The sequence below is a fragment of the Danio aesculapii genome, chromosome 7 (assembly GCF_903798145.1).
Source record: "Danio aesculapii chromosome 7, fDanAes4.1, whole genome shotgun sequence".
Lineage (NCBI taxonomy): Eukaryota > Metazoa > Chordata > Actinopteri > Cypriniformes > Danionidae > Danio > Danio aesculapii.
Genome location: NC_079441.1, coordinates 27,090,442 through 27,105,147, shown reverse-complemented (window position 1 = coordinate 27,105,147; position 14,706 = coordinate 27,090,442). Strand labels below are relative to the sequence as shown.

The window sequence follows — 14,706 nt, the reverse complement described above, 5'->3', positions numbered from 1 at the left end:
GGCTTCAGTCAATGTTGGGGTACTCTTTTTAAATCTGGAAGCATTACCACATCGAAATATGTATTGTTATCAATGAATATGGAAAATAGTTATCAAGATTGCATTTTTGCCATATCGCTCAGCGTTATTCCAAACCAATCAGTATTTGTTTGTAAAATGCACCTTTTCTTCGCTTGTCAGTAATCATTGTTTGTAAAAGAGTTTCCTGAGCTCGCCGACACCTCTGACAGAGATTAGATGAGATGACAGAGGCTGCGCAATCAGCTGAAATGCTGCTGACGTTCATTTTGATGTAAAAAAAAAAATCACTGAGGTCATGTCTATGTATTGCGAGATGAGTCGATATATTGATCATTGCGACCGTAACAAATATTAGTCCAAAAAGGTCAAATTTATGAGATTGTTTACTTGTCATTTATGCCATTCCAGATCTGCGTAGCTTCATTTCTTCAGTGAAAAAACTAAATGTTTACATTTTTAAAAAGTGGCCAGAGGAGTGGGATGCATTGGGAAAAAAATAATGGTAACACTTTATTTTGATGGTCCATTTGTGTATTAGTAGACTGTCTGCTTATTATCTGTTTATACTGCTCCTTTAACAGACATTTAACTGACTATAAGAAACTTTGCAAGTACATGTCAACTTTCACTAACCCTAACTCCAACCTAACAGTCTACTTATAATCTAATGAGAATTAGTTGGCATGTAGATGCAATGTAACTTAAATTCAACAAACGTACCATCAAAATAAAGTGTGACCGAAATAATTTTTATGAAATTCAACCTGCAATCTCGAGTTTTAAGACATTTTAAGACTAGATTTGATCAAGTGATTTTCGTATTGTCAGTGTTGTATAGAACATACAAGATTAACCCATGCCTTTTTGCTCAAAGGTGAAGACCCCACTCAGTGTTTGTACTCTACAACTCTCCTTACTGTAAAGCACATTTACTGTCCTGCTGTTAATGATTCCAGAAGGCTTTTTAATGAAATGAACTCTCTTAAGGACATTTTTAACAAAGTGACACCAAGAATTAAAAAAAAAAATGTTATCATGTATTAACACACAAAAACCTTATGTAATTTATGTATTTATTTGTTTGATGTTTTTAAATGTTTATTTAATATTGAATTGTTTTTGCCATGAAAATAGCCTTGGTAGTTCACATGGGATTAAATAAAATTACATGCAGCGAAAAAATGAAGATCATTTCAAGAATATTTGTCTGAAATGTTAAGAAAGCATTTGGAATAATTGAAACTAAATATTTTTAGAAATTGTATTTATAAGTTTTAATCTTTCATCTATTGTGTTTTATTGTACTTCTGTAAATTACAGTTACTGAAAACCATTTTTAATGCACAAAGACTTTTAATTTCAGTCAGCCTGCTCCATGACTTCCGGTTATTTGTCATCCCAAATTGCCACATTTAAGATCTGATCTATTTAAAAAACAGTGATCTTTACTGCCTGGCTGAGATACGATATAAAGTGGATATTATACCAAACAAGAAGCACTGCATTAAATTATATTTGTCCGTGCCATGTCTTTAAAATATGGAAATTAATTTTACCCCAGTATTTTCAATAGAATTTCTGTGCTAGCCTGTTGCTAATGACAGTGCCTGCGTTTAAACGGTATTTGTATTTCTTCTCTTTTTATGCTTTAGCAACCAAATGGATACTTCAGTCCATTTAACTGATGGTATTTGAATTTCATTACAACATTGACACTGTAAGAGGAACCTTATGAAATTGTAAATAGTCACATAAAGCTCTCATTTACAGTTGAAATCAGAATTATTAGCCCTCCTAAAATATCAGCCCTGTATGTTTTCCCCCCTAATTTCTGTTTTAAATGGAGAGATTTTTTTCAAACACATGTTCTAAACATAATAGTTTATATAAACATGATAGTTTAATATTATTTATTAGTTTATTATTTCTAATAACTGATTTATTTGATCTTTGCCAGGATGACAGTACATAGTATTTTAGTAGATATTTTTCAAGATACTAGTAGCAAGATACTTCAGCTTAAAGTGCAATTTAAAGGCATAACTAGGTTAATTAGGCAAGTTAGAGTAATTAGGCAAGTCAGTCTATAACAGTGGCTGTCCTGTAGAATAGGTAATCAAAATAATAATAATATTAACAAATATTATTAAACAAATAAGACTTTCTCCAGAAGAAGAAAATGGTAGGAAACACTTTTTTCTTTGCTCTTTGCTCTGTTAAACATCATTTGGGAAATATTTGAAAAGAAGTGGCTTAATAACTTTTGATTTCAACTATTTTAAAAATCTTTTTGGTTCAGCTTCAATATAGCAATGTGATTATTCACAATAGTCACATCGCAGAATATATACAATGTTGAGTTTTGTATTATAATTTATCATTTGCATGTGTTTTTGATGATTTTAAAAGCATTCAGGTATAAGAAATTGTATAATTTGTGGCCATAACTACGATTAAATTTATTGAATTATTTTTATTTTTATCATTTAGTTACTGTACTTGAATACTGTTAGACTCTGGAAACAATAAAACACTTTATTTCAGTTTTATCTTTGTCTTGACAGTATTTATAGATTATGATGCATGAAAATACTCACAACACATGCAGATACAGAAATGCACTGCAAATAGCACAGACCACAACGAAAGTGGGTCAGGGTGACCTCAAAAAGTTTATAGATTGTTTATTAGATTTATGGAGATGCACTCCCACTGCAGAATCATCCCAATCCATCTAACATTATACATTAGTTCCAAATTGAATGTACAATTTTCCAATTAATATCGCAATATATATCGTAAAATAATAAAAATATCGAAAAAAATAAATAAATTCCCAATATCGTGCAGCCCTAGTTCAGAAAATGATGATGAAACTGTAATTTTGAAGTAAAATGACAAATCCACTGTCCCTGTAATAATGTCAGGATCTCTGCTCTCTGTCAGGTTGGATAAGGTCGACGAGGGACCCCTCTGTCTCTGAGAACCAACACGTCCTTTGAACAGCATGGAGAACGACACTGACTCAAAAAAGATGAACGGCCAGCCTGAGGGTCCTGCAGCCCATTCCAAACCCAGAGAGAGCATGCAGCTGAAGAAGGAAATCTCTCTCCTGAATGGTGTCAGCCTTATCGTGGGCAACATGATTGGCTCGGGCATATTTGTCTCACCCAAGGGCGTTCTCATCTACAGCGCCTCCTATGGACTGTCTCTAGTAATCTGGGCAATCGGTGGCATCTTTTCAGTAGTGGGCGCTCTCTGTTATGCAGAGCTGGGCACCACTATTAAGAAGTCTGGTGCCAGCTATGCCTACATCCTAGAGTCGTTTGGAGGTTTTATAGCATTTATACGCCTGTGGACATCATTGCTTATCATTGAACCAACAAGCCAGGCAGTAATAGCCATCACTTTTGCCAACTACCTAGTTCAACCTCTCTTCCCCACCTGCGAGCCGCCATATTCTGCATCTCGGCTCATTGCTGCAGCTTGTATCTGTAAGTAAAATGCACAGTACATACCGTTGCTCTCCACGCTTGTTGTTCACATTCTTTCACTTTTATTGTTCTGTTCATTCTTCCTCTCACTGTTTTCGCACCCTAAGATCTGATAAGCTCCTGAGACTTATTATAGGTCGAATTTTATAAATGTCATGAGGAAGTTAATGAGTAACCTGTTTTTGAGCCCGCTGTTCTGGTTCGGTGGTGCCTCTCCTCTTCTGACTGTTTCACTTGGATACCTCCAACAGCTTCATTAGACATGCTACTCCAAATGAGGGAATCATTACTGTTGGCATGGCGAGCACTGAACTTTAGCTACTCCACATTAATCTGTTCAAGTTGTATTCGTTTTTAATCTCAGGGGGAGAAATTGATTGAGATTTCAAAAGTGCAGTAAGATTCTGTTGTTGTTTGTTGTCATGAAGGGAGAAATTCAATTTGCCTTGCCTTTGACATAATTATAAGTAATATACTGTTAAATTATCCAACAAGTTAACAAATAAATAAATAACTTGTATAAATAAATATTAAATAAATTTTTTTTATTTTATTTATTTATTTCTACTTTTTATTTTTTGATTAATTTATTATTAATTTTATTGATTAAGTTATTTATTCTCTCTTTTTTCCTTCTTTTTAAATTCTTTTTTTATTTTGTTAATTCTTTCTTTCTTTTTTTATTTGTATTTTTTATTTTTTACATTTATTATTTATTTATTTGTATTAATTTATTTATTCTTTCTTTCTTTCTTTCTTGCTTTCTTTCTTTTTGTTAATTTGCCAGATAATTTAACAGTATAATTACTTATAATTATGTCAAAAGTCAAAGCAAATTTAATTTCTCACGTATAAATTTGTACTTTATTTATTTATTTATTTATTTATTTATTTATTTATTTATTTGGGTTAATGTCTGACAGAGATCCAGCTATTTGAAAATCTGGAATCTGAGATTTATTTTTAATACTAAGAAAATCACACTTAAAGTTGTTCAAATTAAGCTCTCAGCAATGCATAAAACCAATCAAACATTGAATTTTTATACATTTACAGTAGTAAGTTTACAAAATATTGGTGTTCAAGACAACAAGGTTTGTGGTCCAAGGTAACGATTGAAGAGGTCAGATGCAAAAACTTCTAAAAGTGTCTGATATTTTCTTCTAAAATTAGCATTTCTCTCAGCGTCTTGTGTTTGTTTAATTGTTTCACTTTAAAGGGAATATAGAGAATTATTCTTTGCTATAAAAGTGAAATAATTAATCTACACACAGGAACCTGAGAAAATGCTAATTTTAGAAGAACATTTCAGATGGTATTTAGAGGTTTTCTTGAATTGTACTTTGCATGTGAATGACAGCGTTATATGAATAATGTTTTCAAAACTCTTATATTTATTATCAATGCTCAGGGTTTGCCATTAATATTTAGATGTGCTAGGTAGTCGGCACCAATAGCCTAATGATTAAGTGCACCGGTGCTCATCGCGACCTGAGTTCAATTCTTGGCTCATGGTCCTTTGCCGACCCTTCCCCTCTCTCTGCTCTCAATACTTTCCTGTCTGTAAACCTCAACTGTCCTATCCCAATGAAAAGTGAAAAATAATAAAAAATTATTAAAAGTAAAACAATCATTTTGGCAGGTTGTTCAAACTACTTATTTAAAATAAGCTGAATCAACACAACTCTTGAGTTCTTTTAGACAACTTAATTTTGTAAATTTAAGTGGATTCAACATAAAATAACTTAATTGATCATTTTTTACAGTGTGGTTAAATCTGAAGCTAAAAAAATTGCATCTGTGCTTGGTTACAAGGCTATGTTAGGGCCAGAGTTACAGATTAACAGGTACTCAAAATTATAATGTAATTTAAGAAGATGAGTGCTGATAATCAACTTTTGGATCCTCTGGCGAACGGTAAATGTAACAGGGTATCTGCAGGGTCTTAAAGTCTTAAAATGTCTTAAATTTCAAAAAACAAATTTTAGGCCTTAATAAGTCTTAAATCCCCTGACATATTGTGTTGTAGGTCTGAAATCATTTTAAACACATCTTTATTTTCCTATATCCATGTAAAGCTATACCCAATTGGGCCAACACCCATCCAAGCACTAACAATATATTTTAATAAAAGTTTTAAGAAAAAGACATTTTGTTTTTTTTATGTTTTTTAAGGTTTTAACTAGGTCTTTAAAAAATCCTTGAGCCTTGTGTAAGCCTGAAATTTCATTCATTATTGTCTTAAAATGGTCTTAAAATGTCTTGATAAAACCTATAGAAACTCTGCATAAGATCTGTCATTTTAGGCAAATAAACTAATATCCTTGACACCATTATACTTGTGTTCTACATAGTTGATATGACAGTAGGCTATCAAAATGTTTTGTTACATGATACTTAAATGACTACATTCTCAAGTAAATGTAGCTTTTGGCAATGTGAGTTATGCATTCCAGCTTTAACTTGTCGTAATTATGTCAGCATATATTTATTGTTATTCTAACATACTCTCTATTGATTTACATTTCAGGTTTGCTGACCTTCATTAATTCCGCTTATGTTAAGTGGGGTACGAGGGTGCAGGATGTCTTCACTTACGCCAAAGTGCTGGCCCTCATTGTCATTATAATCACAGGGATAGTGAAACTGTGCCAAGGTAAAAATGTACATGCCTTTACCTTGTCAGCCACATGTTTTTTGGGATGTTTTGCTTGCTTATCTGTCAACAAATTGCTGAAAGTGACAGTTCAGTTTTCAATTCAATTCAATTCATGTTTATTTCTATAGCGCTTTTACAATGATTAGATTGCGAATAGATTCTTTTACAATGAATAGATAGCGTCAAAGCAGCTTAACATAGAAGTTCTAGTGAGTTGAAACTGGGTCAGTCCAGTTTTCAGAGTTGAAATTCACTGTGGTTTAATTTTCACTGCTGAAAGTCCAAACACTGAAGAGAAAACCAGTTCACTCAAAAATGAAAATGTACTTATCCTCCTCTTGCTCCAAAGCAGAGTTACTTTATTCTATTTAAACAAACAAAAAAACAAACAAACAAATATGTTTTAAAGAACATTGACAACTGGCAGCCAAAAATAGCATAGTAGTCCATAGTATTTAAAAAAAAAAATTCTGTTGTAAACATTAAGTTCAGTTTCCTTTTTATTTTGTTATTCAAAACATCACAGTAGATGTGATGCAGATCTCTGGTTTCCCTCATCAGGTGTTTTAATAGTTTTAAGTTTGATTATTTAACTGGGACAATGCACACTTATAAAAGCATTACTGTGCATGCAGCAGAGTTTAAATGAAAGCAGGGCTGCAAGATATTGGGGAAATAATACATTGCAATATTTAGCTTTTCTGGGATATATATTGTAATGTGAAATCTATTTCAACTGGTGGCTTGAATAGCTTGAAGAATTCATTATATTAGAATGGTTGGAGAGTTTTTTTTTATTATTGTTGATCTGCATAAAAATATAATAAACTAAATAAATACTATTAAAAATATACAAAAAAAGGAAATGTTTTGTTGTTTTTGTATTTTGTTTTTGGAAGTTTTAATAGTAGTCAGATATATATTGAATAATCAAATGTAAAATAACACTTCACAGTCTTCACTACATAAATGAAATGCAATTAATCTTTGTTAAAGCTTTAATTCCACAATGGCTAATCTTTGAAATTAATCTACAAGTTATATGCATCTTATATTTTGGGGCATGATCACCTATAATACGTAATTGACATGGCATTACCTGTGACGTGACTATGCACAGGGATGGGCAAAAATACATTAAAATGTATTTTAAAATAAAATACCAAATACTTCAACTTTAGGTGTATCTAAATAAACTACAAAATGCAGCAGACACAAATGAATCAAAATAAAATACTGTATTTTTGTATTTTGAAAATACTACAAAATACTTTTACAAGCGAGCATGATATTTCTTTGCAAACCTTCCATCAATAGACCCATAGAATCAATCCCTTCACCATTAAACCAAGCAATTTAAGTCTGCTTCTCTGTCTCTTCATTCACCTCTAGTGTACATATTGAGTTATTCATAAATATGTAACTTGTTTCTCTTTGATTTTAGTTTGGATTTTGTACAAATTTCATACAGAAAGTAATCTTGAAGATGATCTCTTTGATCACTGTAAAAACCATTTAATGCAGATAATGAGTTGGAATATAATACTATATCTCTTGATTGTGAAAACTGCCACCATCTCAAAAGTCTTATGTTTCAAAACTTTTACAACTGAAATCTTGAATACTTTAATAGTAATAAAATCACAATTTCTGAAAACTACTAAAATCTCCAGTTTTAGTACTTTCCATAAATCATGTTTTTTTTTTTGCAATTGTACTCTTCAATACACAATGTAAAACACTATTTTTCAAAAAAATAAATAAAAATAGCTCTCTGTTTTTGCTGCTATAAAACCCGAGTTGGGAGTTTTTGACCAGTATGTAGATTGAAGTATTATTAAATACTTTTGGCTCATACTGATTAACTATGTCAGTTTGTAATCAGCTATAAAGAGCACCTTCAGATCAGCTACTGGCGTTTGAAACAGCCAATGACATTTTGTAGGTATCTCCACACTGTAGGACTTTATCGTTTGGCTTATTTTCCTGTCTTATTTTGACTTGTTCCCAAATCTACCCCTGCTACTTGTCTGTCTTTTTTTTTTATATGTGATGCATAATTTTCATCCATACTCCAAGCATTAATCAACTTATTCAATATTAATACAATTTCTAGTCTGATATCAAGCCTAGGTAAATAACTCAAAGAACCAATCAAAGGCCACATTTTTAGGATGTCATCATGTACACTTACTAAGTCTTTTACAGTATTTTAAAAATACTTAAATACAAGACACTAAAGTATTCTCATACAAAATATGAAGCCATTTTCATCAACCCTATCAAATACAAGGTACAAAATACTATTTTGTATTTAAAATATGTATTTGAAATACTTGTATTATAAATACTGCCCATCCCTGACTATGCAGATGCACACATTGCGATACCGAAATGATGTATATAATGCTGCTCTAACTAAAGGTATTTTTCAGTTGTAGCATCTTACAAAATCTCACGAACTAATGCACAGTATATTAGATAGAGAAATCTATCTAACACAACAAGAGCATAGCCTTGATCTTAAAGTGGAGCTAAACGTTTTAGTAATTTTGCAATGTTTTTCACGCAGGTTTCACAATAAACTTTGAGGATTCTTTCCAAGGCTCGTCTCGTGACCCAGGAGGTATTGCTTTGGCTTTGTACTCGGCTCTTTTCTCATACTCAGGATGGGACACGCTTAACTTTGTCACAGAAGAGATAAAGAACCCTGAAAGGTACTTTTGACCCTTTGTGTGGCATTTTCTTGACTCGCTGTTCCTTTTTAGATACAGTATGCAAAAATAGGGATTGATAAGATAGCTAACACATCTGTTTTTGTGTGTGACAGGAACCTTCCTCTGTCCATTGCAATCTCCATGCCGATTGTTACAATCATCTACATCCTTACAAATGTGGCCTATTATGCTGTGCTCGACATGAGTGCCATCCTTGCCAGTGATGCTGTCGCTGTGGTGAGTTCATGTAACCAGCTTTGTTTTATTCAGAAGGGCTCATCCCTATGTTCTAATCTCTTCTAGGGGTTTACCTTGCAGATTGAGAGCTTTGGAAAGGATGTAGAGGACCAATCTCTATTCCTTGGAATGCACTTTTGGGTCATCATTAGGGCCAGACAGAATCTGCAGACATTTTTTGCTATTTCTGTTAGATTTTGTAAAAAATCTGCAGATTTACATGAATGATTTTAGAAGTATCATAATTAAAAACTTAATATATGAATTTAAAAAAATCATAGCTTTTTAACTTTTATTTAATGTTTACAATGCAAATCTAATTTGATCCACTTATTTGTTAAACAAAGCAAGTCTCTCATATAATATATCTACTAAAAGATAAACATATAAACATTTTCATATTAGTCATTATTATTATTACTGAAATTAATTTAAAAACTGAATGAATACAAATTTACACACATTTACTCAAGTAAATAAATAGATTCAATGATGGGCTAAAAAATCGGCAAAACTTTGCGGATTTCTGTACACGCACATGCCATGTGGGGCTAGTCATATTACATCATCTGTGTCAGTAATTAAACGTCCAGATATTCCAACCAATTTGGGAATTTAATTTAATTGATATTATTTAGTTTTTATTCAGTGAATCAATTAGTTAACAATGTTTGATTTTTAAATGTTAGTTTCAGATTTTAATTTTAACTAGAAATTCTTTACCAACTTGAAATTATGTTAAGTTTTCTTTTTAATTGAACACCTAGTGAGAACAGGCAAGCTGAAGAAAGGTGAGTGAATTAGTCAGTCAGAACAAACTCTTAAAGGGATCCCAGTAAACAATTTTGTGTTTAATAGACGTCCAGTAGACATCTAAACGTAGACAGCTTGGCTAAAACAAGGTTAAACGTTGATATCTATTAGTTACTCACTGACACCCCAAGAATAGCCCAAAACTAGACTTGTTGTCAAATAGACTGATTAGACAGACTTTATATGTGTAGTCATTCATTTCTGTTTATTTGATGACTAGTCTAGTTTTGGCTTGTTCTTAGATTTTTTTACTGACAACCCAAATTTAGCCTTGTTTTAGCCAAGACGACTATGTTTAGACGTCTATTAGACATCTATTAAAAACAAAAAATGCTTGCTGTGATAGTTCACCCAAAAGTGAAAAGTGATTTTTCACCATTTGCTCACTCTCAGGTGGTTTTAAACATTTATGAATTTCTTTCTTCTTTTGAACACAAAACAAGATATTCTGAAGAATGTTGGAAGCCAGCAGCCATTCACATTAACAGTAAGAACAAAAACTGCCAATTCCAAATATTATGGACGTCAATGTCTGCTGCTTTCCAGCATTCTTCTAAATGATGAGGATGATGAGGATGATGATGATGATGATGATGATGATGATGATTATGATGATGATGAAAAAAGCCTTTATTTGTCACATGTAGCGAAATTGAAAATATCAAGTTTGTAGGAACTGGAGGGTGAGCAAATGATGACAGAACATTCATTGTGTCCAACCATTGCTGCATCAAGTGTAGACAGACAGTTCGTTCCAAACAAGATACAGTATATCACACCCGAAGGACACTTTGGAGCGAAGAACAGTCATGGCCACCATATTGACGTGTCATTTCAAGCCAATGGCTCAAAACTGGCCACTTCAAAGACCCATTCGGAATGGTGGATTAGTGTACAACAGACAACAGTCGCACACTGCGTTCCATTCAGACGGGCTCATCCCTATTCCCTAATAACTTTGAAGCAGTTACCTCAGAGGGTAAACCCTTCGAAGGGACTAGGGCATAGGAATGAGCCCTTCCAAATAGAAAGCAGTGAGAGTCACTGATTATAGTGTGTTCTTTTGTTTTTAGTGAAGTCACATGGCACCGCTCGCGTCAGTCGTACACACGAGCATTTGTATGAGCATTTGCAGGGATAGAAAGTGTTTTGTGCCACTTTTGCCTTTACCATATTTGTCTTTAAAGCATAAATTACTTCCACACATCGTACCTTAATTTTGCAGTCACTGGCTTTAATTGGCCATTTTTGTATACTTTCAGTTTAGAACAACTCTTCAATATCATATTTATTTATATTCAGTGTTGGGGGTAACGCGTTATAAGCAACGCGAGTTTCATTAATTCATTTTCTTTTTGGCTTAGTCCCTTTATTAATCTAGGGTCGCCACAGTGGAATGAACCGCCAATTTATCCAGCACATTTTTTTATGCAGCAGATGCCCTTCCAGCCACAACCCATCACTTGGAAACACGCATACTCATTCACACACATACACTACGGACAATTTAGCCTACCCAATTCACCTGTACCGCATGTCTTTGGACTTGTGAGGGAAACCGGAGCACCCGGAGGAAACTCTCGCAAACGCGGGGAGAACATGCAAACTCCACACAGAAATGTCAACTGACCCAGCCGAGGCTCGAACCAGCGACCTTCTTGCTGTGAGTTGACAGCATTACCTGCTGCGCCACGGCGTCGCAGTAACACAAGTTATGTAATAGTATTACTTTTGCAAATAACAAGTAATATAACGCATTACTTTTAAAATAAGTAATATTATTTGATTTACTTAAAAAAAATATGATTAACCTTGCTTAATTGGCTTTTTAAATAAAAATTGGCTGAATAAAAATTAACTTAGATTGAATCACACTCAATGAGAGAGCTGCTGTGAGGGAACATGCAGTCAGCTTGCACTCTTCATCATCACCAGGTCTCTTTTGTTCACAGCAGATGACTCGTTGTACTGTTCTAGTAAATGAATAACTCAGGATTTGGGTTTTATTTCGAGTCAGAGGGTCTATAAAATCTTTAAAAAAAAATTTTAAGCAGTTGTTGTCTTAAATCGGATCACTTTTTGAAGTGAATGTGGTGGTTGTCAAGAATGATGTGCAATAATATGTATGGGGCCAATATGGTTTTTAAATGTTTTACTTATGATGTTGTCTTGATGAGTGTTATTATTGTGTGATTGTTGTATGTATGCAATTGTTGTCTTAAATCCAAGCAGACAATAAAGTTTAAACTAATCTAAACTAAAAGCTATCCGGCATGTTAAAAATAAGTAATTAAGTACTTCCTGAAGATGCAAACTTGTTCACTTAGAAGATCCAATTAAAACAAACGATTCATTAATAATATAGTAACACTAATACCAAAATGGTTAAGGTGTTTTACAATGACCAAAGCAACATTTCAGATGTTTTACAATGTGCTCAGCCTGTTGGTTTGTCCATTCACACACATTTTTATCATCACATGATCTCTTATAACAAAATAACATGACTGTTTTTAATGCGCATACTGGAATTTGTTCAGTAAAAGTGTTTCCATCGTACTTTATGAGCAACTTTTTCTTATTGAATAAAAAGTTTTTCCTACTTAGTTATGCGCAGATGTTTTTATGCACATCTTGGCGTTTCCATCAACCCTTTTTTATGCACATATCCAAAATAAGCATAAAAATAGGTGGATGGAAACACAGCTACTGTCTACTGTAGAAGCGACCACAATTTTTTCTCTTTTGGGAAACAATTTCCACATTTGTTAAGGACATGTGAAGCAATTTATTTAATGTATAATGCTTAAAGATTTATTTTGTTTTGGGGATGTTTTTTTTATCGTCTTACGGTCAATTTTTTTGTTATTAAACATTTTAAAGGTTTAAAATCTGTTTTTGCCTCCAATATAAATTATTTTATGTTACTACCCCTAGACTTCATTGCAGTCTTTATCTCAATAGACAGTGAATTTACTTCACTAATAACACAAACCTACAAAAGTAGCAACCACTTTACTTTACATGCTGTAATTAATCTGTATATACAGCATGTATAGCTCTGGGCTTAGAAAGTTCTCAAAATGTAATATATCCTACATTTTTTAAAGGACAATGAAGGTGTAGGTTCTATAGGTAGTTGTTAAATGCAGAGCTTCTCTGAAAAAGGTGAAAAACACCTGCAAGTTCTGAAAGAGATCAAACCTCGGCCAGGAAAAGCAAAAGTAAATCAGAGGTAATATAATGCGTTACTTTCCATAAAAAGTAACTAAGTGACACAATTAGTTACTTTTTGGGGGCAGTAACCAAATATTGTAATGCACTACGATCAAAAGTAACTTTCCCCAACACTAATTATATTTGATTTGATAAATCAGAACACAGCAGCACGAGTGGTTTTTGATGAACCCATAAGAGCATGTCACTCGCTACTCACCCGTTTGCACTGGCTGCCAGTTGCTGCTCGCATCAAATTCAAAGCTCTGATGTTTGCTTACAAAGCGACCTCTGGCTTTGCTCCTTCGTATCTGCTCTCACTTCTGCAGATGTATGTGCCCTCCAGAAACTTGCGTTCTGTGAATGAACGTCGCCTCGTTGTTCCATCCCTAAGAGGGAAGAAATCACTTTCCCGAACTCTCGCATTCAATCTGCCCAGTTGGTGGAATGAACTCCCTAACTACATCAGAACAGCAGAGTCACTTGCTGTCTTCAAGAAACGACTAAAAACTCAACTATTTAGTCTTCACTTTCCTTCCTAATCTTAACTGCCTCTCTGGCTATACCACTAACTGTACTCTTTCTCAAAAAAAAACTTTACTAATGCTTTGCTTCTTAGACTTTACACACCTGAAACTTGCCTACAGCACTTGTTCACTGCTGCTCTTATAGTTGTGTAAATTGCTTCCTTGTCCTCATTTGTAAGTCGCCTTGGATAAAAGCGTCTGCTAAATGACTAAATGTAAATGTATCTATCTGAGGTCGCTAATGTTTCTAAACCGTTTCACAGACGTTTGCGGATCATACCCTGGGAGTGATGAGTTGGACCATCCCCATTGCGGTTGCTTTATCCTGTTACGGAGGTCTAAATGCTTCCATCATCGCTGCATCCAGGTGTGTCTGAACTCTGAAGCTTCATTTGAAAACGTCATCATAGACCACATAGCCACAATTGAGTAGTTATGCTGGTGTTACTCATTTTGAAAATGGCCCTGTACAATTCACTGACTTTATAGTTTTATTATTCCACTTGAACCTCTGCTTTGTTCCTCGAGTTTATTCTTAATGACTGCAGTTAACCTCAGGGTGCAGGAACAAAGCTTAGTTCGACTCCTGTGGTTTTTATAGGGAGCTGCTCAGTTTCTCACACCATCTGGAGATGCTTTGTGGTAATGACCATGTGGGGAGTGCTGTCACTACTCCCTGCGTAAGATAATGGGAACTAAGGAGGGTTGGGAATTTTTGGGGAGCATATGCAGGGCTGATGGGAATTCAGATAATTTGAGAAGTTATATTTGTAGCACATATTTGTTCGTGTTTTGTTTGATATAGAGTTTAAATCAACATTATTAGCCCTTTTGTGATATTAAATTTCTTTTAAAAATATTTCCTAAGTGCTGTTTAATGTAGTGAATATTTTTAAACACATTTTTAAACTTACAACTTTTAATAACTAATTTATAATAACTATTTCTTTTGTAATTGCCATGGTGTGCATACATATTATTTCTCTAGTTGTTTTGCAAGATACTAGTATTCGTAGCTTAAA

General features: G+C 33.6%; 1 protein-coding gene across 2 annotated transcripts in view; it reads left to right on the top strand.

The window, feature by feature from the left end:
* The window catches only part of slc7a6 (solute carrier family 7 member 6), a 31,340-nt gene that overhangs the window by 6,701 nt on the left and 9,933 nt on the right, over positions 1-14,706 (top strand). For both annotated transcript variants that reach the window (XM_056461485.1, XM_056461484.1), the window contains exons 2-6: positions 2,968-3,515; positions 6,046-6,171; positions 8,747-8,891; positions 9,005-9,128; positions 13,948-14,051. In XM_056461485.1, coding sequence (XP_056317460.1) covers positions 3,029-3,515; positions 6,046-6,171; positions 8,747-8,891; positions 9,005-9,128; positions 13,948-14,051 — 986 coding nt within the window. In that variant the 5' untranslated portion in view covers positions 2,968-3,028. The remainder of the gene's footprint in view (positions 1-2,967; positions 3,516-6,045; positions 6,172-8,746; positions 8,892-9,004; positions 9,129-13,947; positions 14,052-14,706) is intronic.